Genomic DNA, 16,906 nt, shown 5'->3' with positions numbered 1-16,906 from the left:
GCCTCCACTCCACCGCCCTCCGGAATCGTAAAGTGTTTGGAGCGTCTGGAAGCCGCTCCTTGGGGGGGGGGCTCTGTCATGAATCCGGTCCATGAACTTCCGTCTGCTAGCCATCAGAGGTCACCCTTTCCATTTTCATTGACTCTCGCACTACACACTGTTGCATATCACCCCGGACTACATATCCCATCATTCATTGCACTGATTGCACACAGCACTGATTGCACACAGCTGTTTCATATCACTCACTCACTATATAACACTCACTCAAACAACCATTCTCGGCCGAGTATTGTATGCGCTTATCGTCAGCAGTGATAGCTACTCTACAGAGCCCTCTTTAGCTTCCTAGCCCAGCCTAGTCTTGCCTTGTCTGTTTTCTCGGTTTTTGATCTGTGCCTGTTTTTCCTGGATTTATCCCTTTAGTCTCGCCCTTGTGATCCTGTTCGCCAATCGTTGACCTACGCTAGCCCTAGGACTATTCTTGTCTCTGTCCCGCCATATACCTGTTTGCCACCGTTCGACCCTGCCTGTGTTTCGGACCTCCTCTCTTGTTAATAAAGCTTGCATATGGATCCGCACGTCTCACGTCTTGTCAGCCCCGTTACAATAACTGGTTAACCGTTAACCGACAGTAAGAATTTTGATCGATTAATACAGTTAAACTGTTTAAAATGTCATTCAAGTATTTTTAAAGTAATTTTTCAAAATATTTAAAAAAAACATTGCATGGGAAAAAATACACTACACATATGAAATAAAATTGTGTTTTTGAGAGAGAGAGAAAAAAAAGATAAGTCATGAATAAGTGGCATTTTATTACATTCAGAAATACTGGTAAATAAAGCAAAATGTTTACAAACATTATAAACATAGCTAGGCTATAGCCTACGCTATTTTAGTTCCCCTCACTCCATAACAAATCTCAGAACAGAACAAGAATGAAAATATAAGAAGCTATAAATGACAAGACAAAACAAATTCATTTTTAATTGGACGTTGGACTCAAGAACCTCTCACATTCGGCACGAATCCAAATATTTCCATATTTACGATATATTTGGATGCCAAACTATGATTTATTATGTAGGCTAAACCGGGTTTTGTACTTCACTCACGTTCCAATATCCACGTAAAACAAAATGTGCTTTGCATAATATCACGGCAGTATGGTGGTCACGCTAAACGGCACAGATTGAATACAGACTATTTAAATTGAGAAGTGTGGTATTTCAATATGTTTGGCTGTTTATGATAATGAATAGACTGTGTTAGCAATGCTTAGAACTGTGTGCGCGCATGATCACTTGAATGTTTTCTTATAAAAGTGGAAACAACTTACATACTCCTTCATTTGTGGTGATATAGATAAGAGTAAGACATCATTTGAAACAATTCAAAATATTTATTTTATTTGTGTAGATTCACACTAAAAACAAAACATTGTGCTTTTGTAAAATAGGAAACAAACAGGATGCCGCTTTCTGAAGTTTTTTGTGGAGCGCATCACAAAAATGAACCGAAACTCTGCATATAGGCTAAAGCCAAATACTTGTTGCACAGTTTTTTCTTTTGTTTTGTTAATTTACTAAGTAAATATATTTCACATATAGGCCTATTTATTCTTTTTATATATAGCTTTATTATGTTCTTCTCCGTTCGCAGAAGCGCTGCAGGTGCGTGATGAGACCATGTGAATCCTTGTGTTCTGTTGTTTATGCTGCTTTTTGCCCATGTAAAATTAATCCCTGAAAAAAAATGTTTGGTATTTTTAATGGGTGTTTAAATTAAATTAAATTTAAAATATTCTTGTTGGTTAACTGTTAATAATCGCTTAACGAGCGTCGGTTGTAGGTTAGAAGAAATAACCAAAATGAACAGCCATTTCAATACAGTCTAATAAAAGTTAATCAAAATAATAATAATCATCATAATACAACTGCACCTGTTTATGAATATTGCTTGATGATCAAGTAGTATTGATCTAAAGAGTAAAAAAAAACCCACTCTTGACACATTAATATTGTATGTATACAATTTAATAATAGCCTATATTAAGTTTTGTTTGCAAAGGGATGAGGAACAGATAGGCTACTAGCCTATATAATTTGTGCAATAGGTGAAATTATGTATGGAAACAGCTCAAGTGCAGACTGGATGGAAACTTGGCTACTGTCTGACATTGAGATGTCTTCTGAGGACAGTGAGTTCACTGATGTAATGTACTTTTCCTCCACTGTGGGTCGAGGGAGAATGTGAAAGGCAGTAAGAATCTGCCATCTAATGTGCTAAGTAGAAAAGCAGCTTCTATGCCTCCGTCAAGCACTTTGTTGTCAGTAAAAAGAGGTCTTGACAGAGCACACGAGGACCCTAAGAGATGTGCACTTACAGGACTCACTCAGTACACCTAATTCCTAGGGCTTTCACATTGCTCTGCCCTTCACTTTCATGTGTCACGGGTCCAGGTGTTCACAGATGCTGGTACTCATGTGAGTCGCTGTGTGTGTGTTGTGAGGCGGTTGTCCCTCGGTTATCTCTGAAAAAGACTGAACTTCCTAATGAGCTGCTTTTATGAGCTGCTAATGCGCATCCATCACCGTCCATATGCTCCTCAAAGCCACCTCTCTCCTCCACCCATACATCCAAATTCCGCTGCCTTTATTTTACCCCAGTCTCACACATTTTAATACCTATTCTAATTCTATCCATTCTTCCTGAACTTGAGTCTCTGATTCAGGTACGGTATGTGATATTTTCCCATCCACAAAACATTTATTTTTATGATTTTTTCTTTCATTTATTTAGATTGTAATTTTTTTTATTACACATGTCTGAATTTCAGAATTTTACTTATAGTATATCAATATATATTTTTATAGTTGTTAATATTTTTATTTGCTTAAAATACTGTGTCTATGTGTCTTATTCAAATGTATTAAAAACTGTGTACTTTGTTTTCATGTGGCATTTGGTAAACAAACATGAAACTACTTAATTACAAAAATCTAAAGTTTGGGGTCAGTTTTTTTTTTTAAAGAAATTAATACTTGTATTCAGCAAGGATGCATTAATTTGATTAAAAGAGACAGTAAAGACCTTTATAATGTTACAAAAGATTTATATTTCAAATAAATGCGGCTCTTTTCAACTTTCTATTTATCAAAGAATTCTAAAAAAAAAAGTTTCACATTTTCACAAAAATATTAGGCAGCACAACTGTTTTCAACATTGATGAGAAATGTATGTGAATATATATCAAATAGAAAACAGTTGTTTTAAACTAAAATAATATTTTACAGTATTACTGTTTTACTGTATTTTTTGATCAAGCAAATATAGCTTTGATGAGCATAAGAGACTTCTTTCAAATACATAAAACAATCTTACAGAGGCCAAACTTTTTTTTTGTTTTTTTTACTTTTTTTTTTACAAGTAAGATCTCATTGACAGTCCTTGTGTGTAAGCATTTTAAATCCTAGGTAACGTCTTAAATTCCCTTAGTTTACATGACTCTTGTGGGGATCATTGAAAGCTGTGAACTGAATCTGAACCTCATTTCAATGGGAATTCAGCTTTTTTGTTTTTCAAATATATAGGGGTTGTGCAGCACAATGGAATATTTTATTCAAATAAGTCTCAGCACACATTTCTCTTCTAAATGAGGAGAGTCGTACTAAGAATGCATTGTGGGGTGCGCTTCTCTCTGTAGCCGTAGTTTCCCGATTCCTTTGATATTAATCAGACTGAAGTGACCGTACATTGTGCTCTGTGATTAAGGACAGCATTGCTCCCTTTCAAATTCCAATATTGCTTTCTCTTTATTTTGCACCTCCTCATTCTGAGCGCAGAGAGTCGAGTCGAGCTGAGCCGAGCTAAGCAGAAACAGAAGCGCTTAGCCAGCTGTATACGAGCTGAGTCTCATCTGTATGTGTTATCAGCCATGTCCCCAGGCTCACCTAGCCATACATTAGAGCTCACGCAAAAATGCAGGTATTACATAAAAAAAAGACAGATAGAACAAAAAAAGAAAAATAGAGAGCTGTATATTCTTCTCTAATAACCATGAGGACCTGAGATGATATTTATTCATATAAGATAGCACATTAAAAATGATATTTCCTCACTGAAAAGTATATATGAATACTGATATATAAAAGCTTTTATATCTTTTCTCTCAGGCCGCAACAGACATGTAGCCTCTCTAGTTTTATAGTGCGAATTCTCACTCATGTTCATCTCAACAGGAAGCCTACAAAGAATCTACCTGCATTCTCCAGATGTGTCTGGTTCCTGGTTCTGCTCCATTAGGGGATGAGAATCCAAATGATGCATGACAATATTGACAATATAGACACTCATAACCTCCTGCAACATTTCTACAGCCCTCCAGCTGTTTTACAAGCATGTATTCCTAATCTACAGTTGTATGTGGGTTCCTAAAGTCCACTTGCTAACAAATGAATGCTCAATTAAACATTTATCGACAATTTACCCCCCAAAAATAAATTACTATGAGCTCTTGGTGTGAGAGATTCTTCATTGTCATTACAACTGATTTCCACTAATTATGCGTTTTTATACCTTGCAAACTTAAAAATGTAGCTTTGTGGTTTTGTGATAAATTGAACATTGTTGTAAATTCTGCTGATTTAAATTGGTGAAAAAACTGTCAGAATGACTTATGACAGCCTTGGAAACATAAATTAGTCTTTTTGTACAGAAAACATAATATTAAATAAAATTGAAATGTATTTATTTATTGTAAATTAATTTACAATTGTAAATTATAAAAAAAAAAAAAAATTGGTATTTTGTCTCAAAGCAAAATAAATGTTATATTTTTGTGTGCATGGGCAAATGAAAATATAGTGTGACTGTTTGAATAACAACGAAACTACATGACTGATTGATAATGATTAGGGATGCACTGATACCGATACTGGTATCGGTATCGGGCCTGATACTGAGCTCCTTTACTCGTACTCGTTAAAATGCCCCGATACCAAACGCCGATACCACACAGCATGTGATAAGTGCCATATTCAGACAAAGAAACACCGACAACAGACATCAGAATGGAGTTATTAGAGATTAAACCAATATTTAAAAAATGTACAAATGCAATGAAAATATTGGTATCGGTACTCGGTATCGGCAAGTACCAAAAATAAAAGTATCGGTATCGGGCGAGTACTGGAAAAAGTGGTATCGGTGCATCCCTAATAATGATGTTAATTTACAGTTTGGCTCACCTGTCAGGCGTTCTTCTCTTGCCGTTCTCGTTGACATCCATCAAGAGTTCAGACGAGTCGACAGGTGACGTGGTGCTTGTGTCCATCAGGAGTTGCTCATGTTGGGCTAGATACTGAGCCGGGTTCTGCTTGGCCAGTCGTGCACAGTGCACCAGCTCCCTCTGCAGTAGCGGCAGATTGGCCTGTAGGGGGAGATAGCGGTCAGGATTTGCTGAGCAGATGTAGCACTATGAAGCTGTCCATAGCCAGAGGCTCTAAACACCGTTTTTTGTTTACTCATTATTATCATTACAGGTACATTCTTCCAAAATAAAGACACTCTCGTGCCGTTTCGAGCAGCACTCTGTTGTGACCTGAAACATGCATTAGTGCCCTGGGCCCTTGATATGAGCAATCATGGTCAACATAGAAAGTGACATCTTCAAAGCAGATGGTTTGGAGGGGGGGGGAAGGCACGTTAGCTTTCTTTCTGTCTCATTTCCTCTGCATCTCCGTCGTGATTACTAGCTGGCTTGGCTTTCTCCAAAAGCACTTGGAGGCCTTGCCACTTTAAAGACACACTGAGGAGCATTTTCACGGCAGATGAAAGGTTTTTGTGAATCCCCATCCAGTGACAGTCGGACTATTGCAGCATCTAAACAACACAAGGTGTGAGTTGGAGGATGATGTCTATTTTCTCTCTTTCTGTGCTTTCTTCATCTCTGTTTTCTTTCTTTCTTTCTCTATGGCCTGTGACTCTGATCTAAGACTATAATCAAACATCTTTTCAGCTCTGCAATATTCTTCAGTGTACTCCCACTGTGTGCCTTTTCAGTGATGTAATGGCTAAAATTAGGAGCAGTGCGTTGATTGAATATTGAACAAAGCACAATGAAAGCACAGACTTTAAAGAAAATGTGGCCAAAATTTAGCCGCTGGTCATGATGAAGATTAAATGTCAAAAATCAAAAAAGTTAAATATAAAAAAGTAAATAAATAAAAGTTATTCTGATAAATGTTAATGATGATAATGATGAAGATTGTTTATGAAAGACCGCCTGGTCACCAGCTGTATGAGGTAATGGTCTGTTAGTAGTTTATGATGATAATTACCAGAGGCCAGTTAAATTGCTTTGACCCTCAGTGACCTCAGATTTTCATTAAATGGAGGTCCTCATAGTTAGTGACAGTTCACATACAACATGTTCAATGCAAAAATGATTTTCTCTTAGAACTAAGTTTTCTTTTTACTCCATTGACAGATATATTTCTTGTTTAAACACTTAATTTTGAAACATTTAATTTAATTTTCAATTTAATCTTAATTTATCTTATTTTAAGAATGTTAAAACAAGACAAAATACTGAGGAAGAAAGTCATTCTTGCAGTGTATTTCAAGATAATGAATGAGAAAAGCTTATTCATCAGTAAAAGTTAGAACAGTAGTTTGCAATTTTATTGTTTATCATTATCAATGTTTTAATTCAATCCTACAAGTTTATAAAACATGCAATGATTTGACATTTACTTCGATTATGTCTGAGTGTGTTCTCCAGCTCCTGTGTGGTCCACTAGCACACAACTAGTTGGAAACCAGCGTATCAAACACAAGCTGCAAAGCAGTTTGCCACGTATATGCAATCCTCACTTCCTCTGCACTGCTAGCTGGTGAAGCGCCGCCTATGTCACGCTGAGAACGTCTCTAAGCAATGAGGCACAGAGCCGCAGAGGAACACATGTGCTTACAGGCTTTATGGAGCCTGCTGAACGAAACGGCGGCTAAATATTACAAATGTATCTGACGAGGAATCCATTTAGAGAAATCATAAACAAACGCCATCAGCACAAAGGCCGTCAGCTGGCGTCGAATTTGGATTACATCATTAGTGTGATGCACACTGCCCTTCCTGTAAACACTTCCCCGCAAAACCCAACTCTGACTGGAGGGTCGCTAGACAACATTAGCCTAATGAAAAAATGCTGCTAATGCACATTGTTGCAGCTGCGCTTCTGCACACTTATAAAAGCCCCTGTTCCCACAGCCATATGGTATTTGTCATTAAAGGCTCCTTTGAGGAAAACCACTAAAATTAGACGAGAGGGAAAGAGGGAGCGAGAAAAAAAAAACACAAGTTGCATCTTTGATACCACCCCTCCTGACTGGATGATACAGTAACCATATGGCGTTGAGCTGCACAAGAGTGAGCGAGTCAGGGAAGTGTCCCTGTATGCTTCTCTGCATCCGTCAGTGACCGGCGCAACCCCTAATGGGACCAATTTCTGTATGACAGAGCAGGCCAGGACAAGCAGTGGACAAGATGAAATGCCTTCGAACGGTGTGCGGCGAGAACGGAGACCACATCAAATGGTCGGACCCCTTTCCATCATCATCTAATGGAGTAAACAACACAGATTTGATCCATCTCCACTGGTCGCTTATTTCATTATTATGGAAAGGAAGAAAGCAAAGCACAAGAGAAAGATGGGAAACAAGGGGAGGGGGGTGAAGGTTAGACAAAGAGGGAGGAGAACGGGTAGGTTGGAGTGCCGTGCGTAATAGCTGTCACTTACAAGCAGATGAAAACGATCAATTGGCTAACAATTGAGGGTGGATGGATACAGCAGTCACCATATGCTCATGAGAATTTAATCTCTATCAAGCGCTGATGTCTATTTGCTACATATGTCATAAATTAACAAATTATACGTTCGCTCTGCAGGCTACAATCATTTTAATCTTGAACACGATAATGTGAAACAAAAGTATGGCATGTGTAACTCAAATACTTCCCTTGGTCGAAAGAATAATATGCAGAGTGTTTATTTGAATGGTTCGTGTTAAGTGCTCCAACATAAACAGGCCCAGAGACACATTTAACTGTAATGAAATAAGAGCCGCAGTGACAAATGGGCAGCAGAGAGGGCAAAGGTTGATATTCTCCCAGACAACAGATCGTCTTACTGTGGTAATGGTTTCAGATGTGCCCTGCCCTCCGAAATTTGCAGTGTGAGAAAAGCGACGGCCGAACAAGGGTGTCCATCGGCACGTATGAATAAATAGAGACACTGTGTAGTGGGACAAGCCCATATGGTGCTGTTACACTGAATAATGTAGGTTCACATCATGTATTTCCAAAGAGAAATTATAAAAATAGGTCCCAGTGATCAAGAAACCTGATGCCTCTTTGCTCATGAGGAAACCATGTATCCATTTAGGCTATTTAAAAGCGAGGGATGAAAAAAATCGAAAGCTGGGAGAAATATGTACATCTGTGCCTCAGTTGTTTAAATGTTTTCCAGATTGCTTGTGCAATACCTTCAGAAAGGGGATGACAAAAGGTCGGAGTGGGAAGTTGGTCGCTTCTTGCAGTTTGGAGTGGAATTCCTCAATGGTTAGAGTAGAGTTCTGCAGGGAGAGAGGAAAAAAGATGGTGCACGCATTAATACATGTGGAAAACATTATGTGATAATATTACTTATTGGAGGCAAAACTATATCCTGCTGAAGATTGAATGATTTGAAGACTGTAATGGGAGGCATATGGATGGCTGTGGTGAAAGGCCTCGTAAGGGGAAGTTTGATCTGGAGGCTTTTACATGTGCATGCGCTGACCACATCATCATTGCGTCAACAAACACATGCACAAACATGTATGCAAACAAAACTACAGATGCAGTATCGCTGCACAGATTACTCAGCGAGATAAAACATGTAACATGAGATAAAAACATAAAACATGTGTCTTATTCCCTACCGAACTGACATATATCTCACCCCTGTTAAACTCGGCAGTGTAAAAAGAGAAATTACTAATTTCAATCTTTCCTGCTCTCTGCTCTATCATCTTTTAACATACTGATAGGACTGATAGGACACTATTTTCAATTTTTTACATGTTATTTCCAAGAGAGCTAGCGGAAGGAACGATGCGAAAGAGAGCAAGGAGTTGTACATTTGAGAAAAATACACTTTTTTTCTCCCCTCATTTCCCAGACCTGAATTTTGTTACATTAGGCTTACATCTGTTCGGCCAGATTGCAGCGGCCTGTTTTGACAGCCAGAAAGCCTCCTGAGCTTTTCTCCAGCATCGGCGGCGCTAATTAAGTGTGTCACTCTTTTCAATAAGGCAGAGTGGGGAGCGAATTAAAAAGAGCCACGGAAGCCGAGGGGACACAAGGAAGCCTCTGCATGTAGACACAGCAAAAAATAAACAAATGCCTGCTGAAAAAAAGAGCTTTCCATTGGAATGGTTAATTAAAGCAGCCCTCCTCTAGTACAGGCTGCTATTTCGCCATTGTTTATTCCGTAACTACATATTAATGAAAATAACGCTGTGGTACAGCTTATGGTGCACATCTTGTCATGTGGATTTTTTTTTCCCACTTATGTTGCTATACTCAGCTACAGATGTGTTCTATTTGATTTATTGTTGTTGGGCAAGCCTTTATTTTCTATGATGAAAGCCAAACAAGATTTGGTATCAAGAAAGCAAAACATATCAGTTTCTACTGTCTGTAAACTTTTCAGGAGACAATAAACACTAGTATCTTGGTAGAGATAACTGTTTTTTCCTAAAGACTTTGAGTCAGAATATACACTTAACACTATGATAGAAAATCCTTCCCATTTTCCCATTAAAGTCGTGAAGAAATGGAAGTAGTGATTTTCTTCCATATTGTGACGTACATCTGAGTGAAACAGATTATCAAAAAAGAAAAAAATATAGGGTGGAGACTTGGTTCAATTCATTGGTTGTTGACTGAAATATAAGATTTCAGATACAGGTGAATGCAAGCTTGCAAGGGTGGGGGTTAAGCTGTTTAAATGACTGGAGAAGTCCTGCAAATGTCATTTCACACAAAGTGAAACTTTAAAAATAAAACGTTTGCATGAATGAATCATTCAGAATAAGATCAATGACATGCATATACACAATAGATGGTGAATTTTAGCCAGTAAGTGCCACACAGTTTGTGACTGCAGACTTACCACAAGCCCCAACACCAGGGTACGCACTCGTTCTCCTATCTCAGGTGAGATGTCATTGCCGAACTGCTGTAGTGTCGTGAGAAAGCGTTTGAGCTTGCTGAGCTGCCTTGCACCACAGGCCGGTGGCAGCTGTTGATTGGCCAGCGAGGACGAAGATGACGATGAAGGCCCATTGCTGAAACCATTGGGTGGAGATGGAGCTCCATTCAGTGCAGTGGGAGAGTGACTGGTGCCATTCGTTACTGGAAAACAGAAACTTAATTATTTCAACATGCCACAAAGAGAACTTTGGCATTTATTTTTAACCCAAGCATATTGAATGATCTAAACCCAAAAGATTCGTATTAAAAATTGCCAGGAACATTCCTTAAAAAGAAGCTGCAAGCAATCCTTTGTCAAAAATGACATAGGCATATGAACGCCTGTGACTGACGGTGCTTGAACGAGGCAGTTTTGAGAAGGAAGCCAGTCACTCTTTTCAATAAGGCAGAGTGGGGAGCGAATTAAAAAGAGCCACGGAAGCCGAGGGGACACAAGGAAGCCTCTGCATGTAGACACAGCAAAAAATAAACAAATGCCTGCTGAAAAAAAGAGCTTTCCATTGGAATGGTTAATTAAAGCAGCCCTCCTCTAGTACAGGCTGCTATTTCGCCATTGTTTATTCCGTAACTACATATTAATGAAAATAACGCTGTGGTACAGCTTATAGTGCACATCTTGTCAAGTGGATTTTTTTTTCCCACTTATGTTGCTATACTTAGCTACAGATGTGTTCTATTTGATTTAAAAATGACATAGGCATATGAACGCCTGTGACTGACGGTGCTTGAACGAGGCAGTTTTGAGAAGGAAGCCATGCGTTCTTGCTTCCATACATCAGACATATTAAGTCCAGAGGAGGAGAATACATGTGGTCGAGTGCCCCCCGTGCCACAATGAGAAACATACGCGGCAGAGGGATGCAGCTTGGAATCAACGTCTCTCTAATGAGATTAGGCTGCGTGATAGCCTCGTTTGCCTGGCCTTCCTCCAACAGAACAGAAACGAGATACTTGAGTTGCATCTGGTAACAATTACATGGAGGGGAAATCAAAGCGCTTGCTTTGTTAAACCTTCAGAATGTATAATTAGAGTCTGCCTTTAAAAAGGCTCTGGATTTCTTCAGACTCGGCTTGCTTTTTGTCTCTTTTTTCATAAGCGCTAATTGCAAAGTCCAACTGATCTGTTTTTAGGGATGTAACATCAGAGAGAGGAATGTGTTACTGCTGTTGACAGCACACCACTGCTCAATTACACTGACATGGTGCTGTGCTGTGGCACGGATGCCTTTGATAGTGAGCCGCTCTAGCGCTCCCCTGAGCTGGCATGTGTGATGCTCTTTGTGCCATGAGCCAGCGGGCAGATGTAAAAATCTGCTGGTCAGTAGACAATGGGAAATCATGTTGACTGTAATGAGGGGAGTGCAAAATTACAAATTCTTTAAAATCGACAAAGTTGATGGATTATCTGAATGACTGGTCAACCAGTCGGCCTTAAAGCCTTGTATAATTCTACCACTTTACTTTCACATTTTTTGATTGTTCTGTGTTTTGATTTCTTTTGTTTCCATATTTGTTGGAAATCCTTATTTTATATTGTATAGGTTATTTTATATATTTTTTAAACTGTATTTATCTGTATTATGTCTACTGTTAGTGTTAAGTGTTAACTGTATGCACCAAGGGTCTGAGAGTAACGCAATTTCAATTCTCTGTATGTACATGTGGCAGAATTGACTATAAAGCAGACTTCGACTTTGACTTGTTTTGCATTGTAATTTTCTGATCTGTTTTGTCGTTCTTTGTCTTTATAAAGTAACTTTGAACATTAGAAAGGAGCTATTTAAATAAAACATTAATATTAGTAGTATTAGTATTAATTAACAAGTAGTAGAGTATAAAATAACAATTTTGGACATAATTAATAATCACCCATTTTACAGAAATAGGATTTAAAAAATAACATTTTAATTCTGACCTTGTGTCTCGATTAGAACACATCACATCTAGTTTAGCAGTCGCATACAGTCAATTCAAATATTTTAATGCAATTGAAGCTCAAATTGAATCTGAAAATTCAATATACACATATGATTGGAAATCCATGCAGCTTCTGTACTAATCTCTATTGGACGCAAACACAACTGATTTAACATTTGAAGCACATTTCCTTTAAACCAACTAGTCAACAATACTGACACATCACGAACTGTAAAAAGCAGGAAGATGGATTGGAATTTTTCAATACGACACAAATACGCAGCACAATTTTTAAAAGAAACAATGCATCTCAATAAACTCCCTTTCTATGAACCAAATGTAAAAATCTGTACTGCATTGATCTGGCTAGACTGACTTGGTTAAAATAGTGTAGATGCTGGAAATTTATTTAGATACCCACACTTTTCAAGGAAGAACAAAAACAGATCTGGACTCATTTTAAAAAGGTATTTTAAGGTATTTTAGGACTATTTTATACTTTTGTGTCATTCATATGCATTGGTCTTCTGTTGAGGTGTCTATGTATAGGCCGAGTACAGTGTGTGCTAGAACTCACATGCAGTGGGGGTGAAGGAGCTGTTCCTGGGAGCTCCCTGTGTGGTGGGGGGAGGAGGCATGGTGGGCGGAGTTAACCTGGACTGTGTTTTCACATCAGCAGGTGAGTCGGGCATGGTGGAGCGCTTCTCAGTGCGATCTGCAGAAGAAAAAGTGGAACAGTTCTTGTGAGACCTCAGTGATATCCCAACAGCTGCCTCTCTACAGCACCTGAGCTCCTGTAAAATATACACACACACAGCTACATAGACGGTACACGCCTTTAGAGAGTTCAGAGATAGTAACACCAGTCAAATTCCAGCTGTCATCCCCATTTCCCTAATGATCAAGGACACTGGCAATATTCTCATTAAAATGTTTCAGAAATCTGGAGGAGCCCCACAGAGGTCTTCAGCATCCACAACAGACATGTAATGTCTAAAGTACCCCGTTTCTCCAGACTAAAAAGTCAGTCGACCCATTTTACACTTGATCATGGTTAAGAACAGTGTTGGGTAAGTTACTTTAAGTATCTAATTATTTACTTATGTGGCAAGTAGCCGTGTAATAAGCGGAATAATGTAGATCCAGCCGGTTGTTATCGCCAGTGTAAGTTACCTTTAAAAAGTAATTAATTACTAATTACATCATCAATATTGTATTTAAATTACTTTTCTAATTACTCTGTCTGAAAAGTAATTGAATTACTTAATAAGTAACTTAATTATTCAAATCGTAAATTACTTCTTAAAATCCTTATAAACACTGATGCATAGACAACTGAAATGAAACTCTTAATTCTTTCAGTTTGAGTTAAACATGGAATAGTTTAGCCTTTTAGCATTAAAACAACTGTAATACTTAAGCATTTTAATAAAAAATTTAACCTTCTTTGGTTAACAAACAGAAATACAAAATATCTGAATAACAAAAAAAAAAAGCTTAAGAAAAGTTAAACAAGTTGTAAGTATCTTTTATAAACGTGCCTTAGAAGAAAACATTACTGGTGTATCTTGAGATAAAACAATGGAATTGATATATTTTAAGGTATGTCAGTGCAAGTTTCTTTCAGTTAAAACAGCTCAGAAATGTATTTTAGTCTGGGACTAGGCTTAAGCCTTGTCTTTGAAACCAGGGGTACATGTAACAAGCTGTAAGCATTAAACTTTTCAAAGCAATGAGTACCGTATTTCATACACACTGACATACTGTACATGTATACAGCATTAGCAGTCACTAATGCTAATTTTGTTCACTCCTAACAAAAAAAAAACTACATGATTTTGTATGTCCTTCATGCACATATGTTTTGTCTGTATTACCACACAGTTCATAAACAACATTCTGATATTTTATAAACTAAATTCTTATTGCTTAGCACATTATAAACATCAACATCTGATAGTAGATCAGTAAACACTGATCTAAACATTCCTAGACTGTAATATTCATCATGCTGCAATGTAAACATTTACATTACTTTATATCTATGTCGTATTACATCTAATATTTTTATCATATGATAGCAAAATATTTACATCCTCATTTTGTATGACATTTAGCCTATATGTAATAGGCTGCCTATATATATGAATGTATATCATATGATATTTCACCATATTTTACTTGCTTTCACACATTTCAGTTTTGTTTAGTTTAGGAAAAGCCCAACTAGTAAAATGTATACAAGTTTATGTAAAAATAACACGTTCACTAATGTAAGTAAGAATATATTACAGAAATGATATCCTCCACTGAATAAAGCCGCATCAGATCGCGCTGTTCTTCTGAGGTAAATTCTGTCTTATTCCTCATAGCAGGTCTTCTTCCAAAAACAATGAAAAGTAGATTAATCTTTTTTTTTAATGTATTTTTGTATATAGGTAATGAGGGCGTTTGCGAGCAGGTATGGCTGCAGATAATGAGCTCTGAGACAGAAAAGACTGTACCTTGCGTTGGTTTCATACAAATTACATAATCAGAGAATATTCGTTTTCGATTTTAATTGGTTAATTTAAAAGTAGATACTTCAAGTTTTCTATAGATATATTTCTCACGTCTGTCTGTCAAGTATTAGCTGAGCATTATTGTGATGCGATTCAGAAAGAAGTTCAAGAGACCAAAACAGTGTTACTTAGTGCGTTACAGCTTACTCGTTACACCCAACACTGGTTAAGAATAATAGAAATAAGATGATTATTAATGTACATTTTATTGCACATGCAAAAAGTGCTTGTGTGTTACCATGTGTTGCTATGTGGTTACTAGGGTTTGTGAATGATTTCTAGAGCACTGCTTGCTGATTGGTCTATGACAATCTGGTCTCTAGATATGGCCTGATTCCCTTTCAGAGGAATTTCATTGTTTGCCAGGCCAAAAAAAAAAAAAAAAAACGAGTAAAAATCTGATATTAGCCTACCTCAATAAACCACATGACTTGCAGTGTATTCATGTCCCTGATAGCATGATGAGCTATGGATTGGGGATTTAAAACCTATAACTCTGAGCATGCTCATATATCCTCAAAATGTGAAGTTTCTATTTACTACAAGTTTCAAACCTGTAGTACTATAGGTAAAAAGTAGAGATGCACCGATTGCAATTTTCTTTTCCGATTCCGATTTTTCGTTAGTGTGATCTGCCGATACCGATTTTTGCAGATTCCGATTTTCTTTCTATGAACTATAATTGGCAGCATATACAAACAAAAATCTACTTTTAGCAAAAGTACGAGTTTTGGAAATTGACTAGTCCGTGGGTTGTATGAAGGACTAGTTAGCCTAGTTATGGCCCTGTACGAGTAGAACCAGACCCCAGTAAAACATCTTTCTTTAGAAGCAAGGGTGTGCAATCCTTAAACATGTCCACCCTTCATCCTGCTGGGAGTCCTGGAAATGGACTCGACCCCTTAAGAGGCCTGGAAATTGACTAGTCATCTAATGGGTCATCTGAAGAACTAGTAAACTAGTTAGCCTTGTATATCCCCGTATAATTACGTTAGTAAGATCAGAATCCTATCAAACATCTTTTTTAGGGGCAAAGGTGTGCAACTCTGCTCCGGGAGGGCCACCTTCCTAAAGAATTTTTCTTCAACCTACTCCAACACACCTGCCCTAAAGTTTCTAGTGATCCTAAAACCCTTGATTAGCTGATTCAGGTGTGTTTTATTGGGGTTGGAGCTGAACACTGCAGAAAGGTAGCACCTCCAGGAGAAGGATTGGAAACCCTGAGTAAGGGACTCGGACATAAGAAACGTTCTTGCTAGAGATGCGCCGATTTCCGATTCCGATTTTTCGTTAGTGTGATCTGCCGATACCGATTTTTGCAGATTCCGATTTTCTTTCTATGAACTATAATTGGCAGCATATACAAACAAAAATCTACTTTTCTTCAACGCAAAGTTTTATTTTCATAAAAAAACACAAGTAAAAAAAAATGGCAAACAACAGCACAAATATATGCAATAGAATAAAGAGAGCTATGAAATAAAGTTTTTCAGGTTAAGTAAGTTTTTATTCAGGTAAGAAATACTACAGAAATTAAAGTAATCAAATGTAAAATAACACATCCAATGTTATTTTACATTTGATTACTTTAATTTCTGTAGTCTTCATTGTAAAAATTAAATACAGATTAATGCTTACCATTATAGTTATAAAACGTATCAGTGTTATTTTACATTTGGTTTTTAATTTCTGTAGTCTTCATTGTAAAAATTAAATACAGATTAATGCTTACCATTAAAGTTATAAAACGTATTCAGTCAAGAGCAGAAAATGATTTTCTTTGTCTTTTGTTCTTTGATTAACATGACAGACAGCAGCATAAATATTGGACTGCGGTCCCTTTAAGAGTTTATCCACGGACCCAATATACTGTTACACAACATATGTTCTCTTTCTCAACTATTTAATGTTCCAACTGATCGTGTTTAACTGGATACTCGCCAAGACGGGCATTTTGACATAATTTTGTATGTATTTGAACGTTTTAGCGCAGTTAGCCACTAATTTTGGTATTTGTGGCTCACAAGCTGTTTGAGACTGAGCGCGGATTGTGCGCTCCACTAATAATATAGATCAGTGGTGGTGCGCGCGCGTTTGGTATAAGCGC

General features: G+C 37.5%; 1 protein-coding gene across 5 annotated transcripts in view; it reads right to left on the bottom strand.

Moving 5' to 3' along the window:
• runx1t1 (RUNX1 partner transcriptional co-repressor 1) overlaps positions 1-16,906 on the bottom strand; it is a 68,717-nt gene that overhangs the window by 8,060 nt on the left and 43,751 nt on the right. For all 5 annotated transcript variants that reach the window (XM_016514978.1, XM_016514991.1, XM_016514970.1 and 2 more), the window contains 4 exons: positions 12,816-12,953; positions 10,221-10,462; positions 8,548-8,637; positions 5,253-5,434 (listed from right to left, as the gene is read on the bottom strand). In XM_016514978.1, coding sequence (XP_016370464.1) covers positions 5,253-5,434; positions 8,548-8,637; positions 10,221-10,462; positions 12,816-12,953 — 652 coding nt within the window. The remainder of the gene's footprint in view (positions 1-5,252; positions 5,435-8,547; positions 8,638-10,220; positions 10,463-12,815; positions 12,954-16,906) is intronic.

The sequence above is a fragment of the Sinocyclocheilus rhinocerous genome, unplaced genomic scaffold, assembly GCF_001515625.1.
Source record: "Sinocyclocheilus rhinocerous isolate Xijiao unplaced genomic scaffold, SAMN03320098_v1.1 scaffold492, whole genome shotgun sequence".
NCBI classification, from domain to species: Eukaryota; Metazoa; Chordata; class Actinopteri; order Cypriniformes; family Cyprinidae; genus Sinocyclocheilus; species Sinocyclocheilus rhinocerous.
Note: the sequence above shows the minus strand (reverse complement) of the source record. Positions and strands in the feature narration are given on the sequence as shown.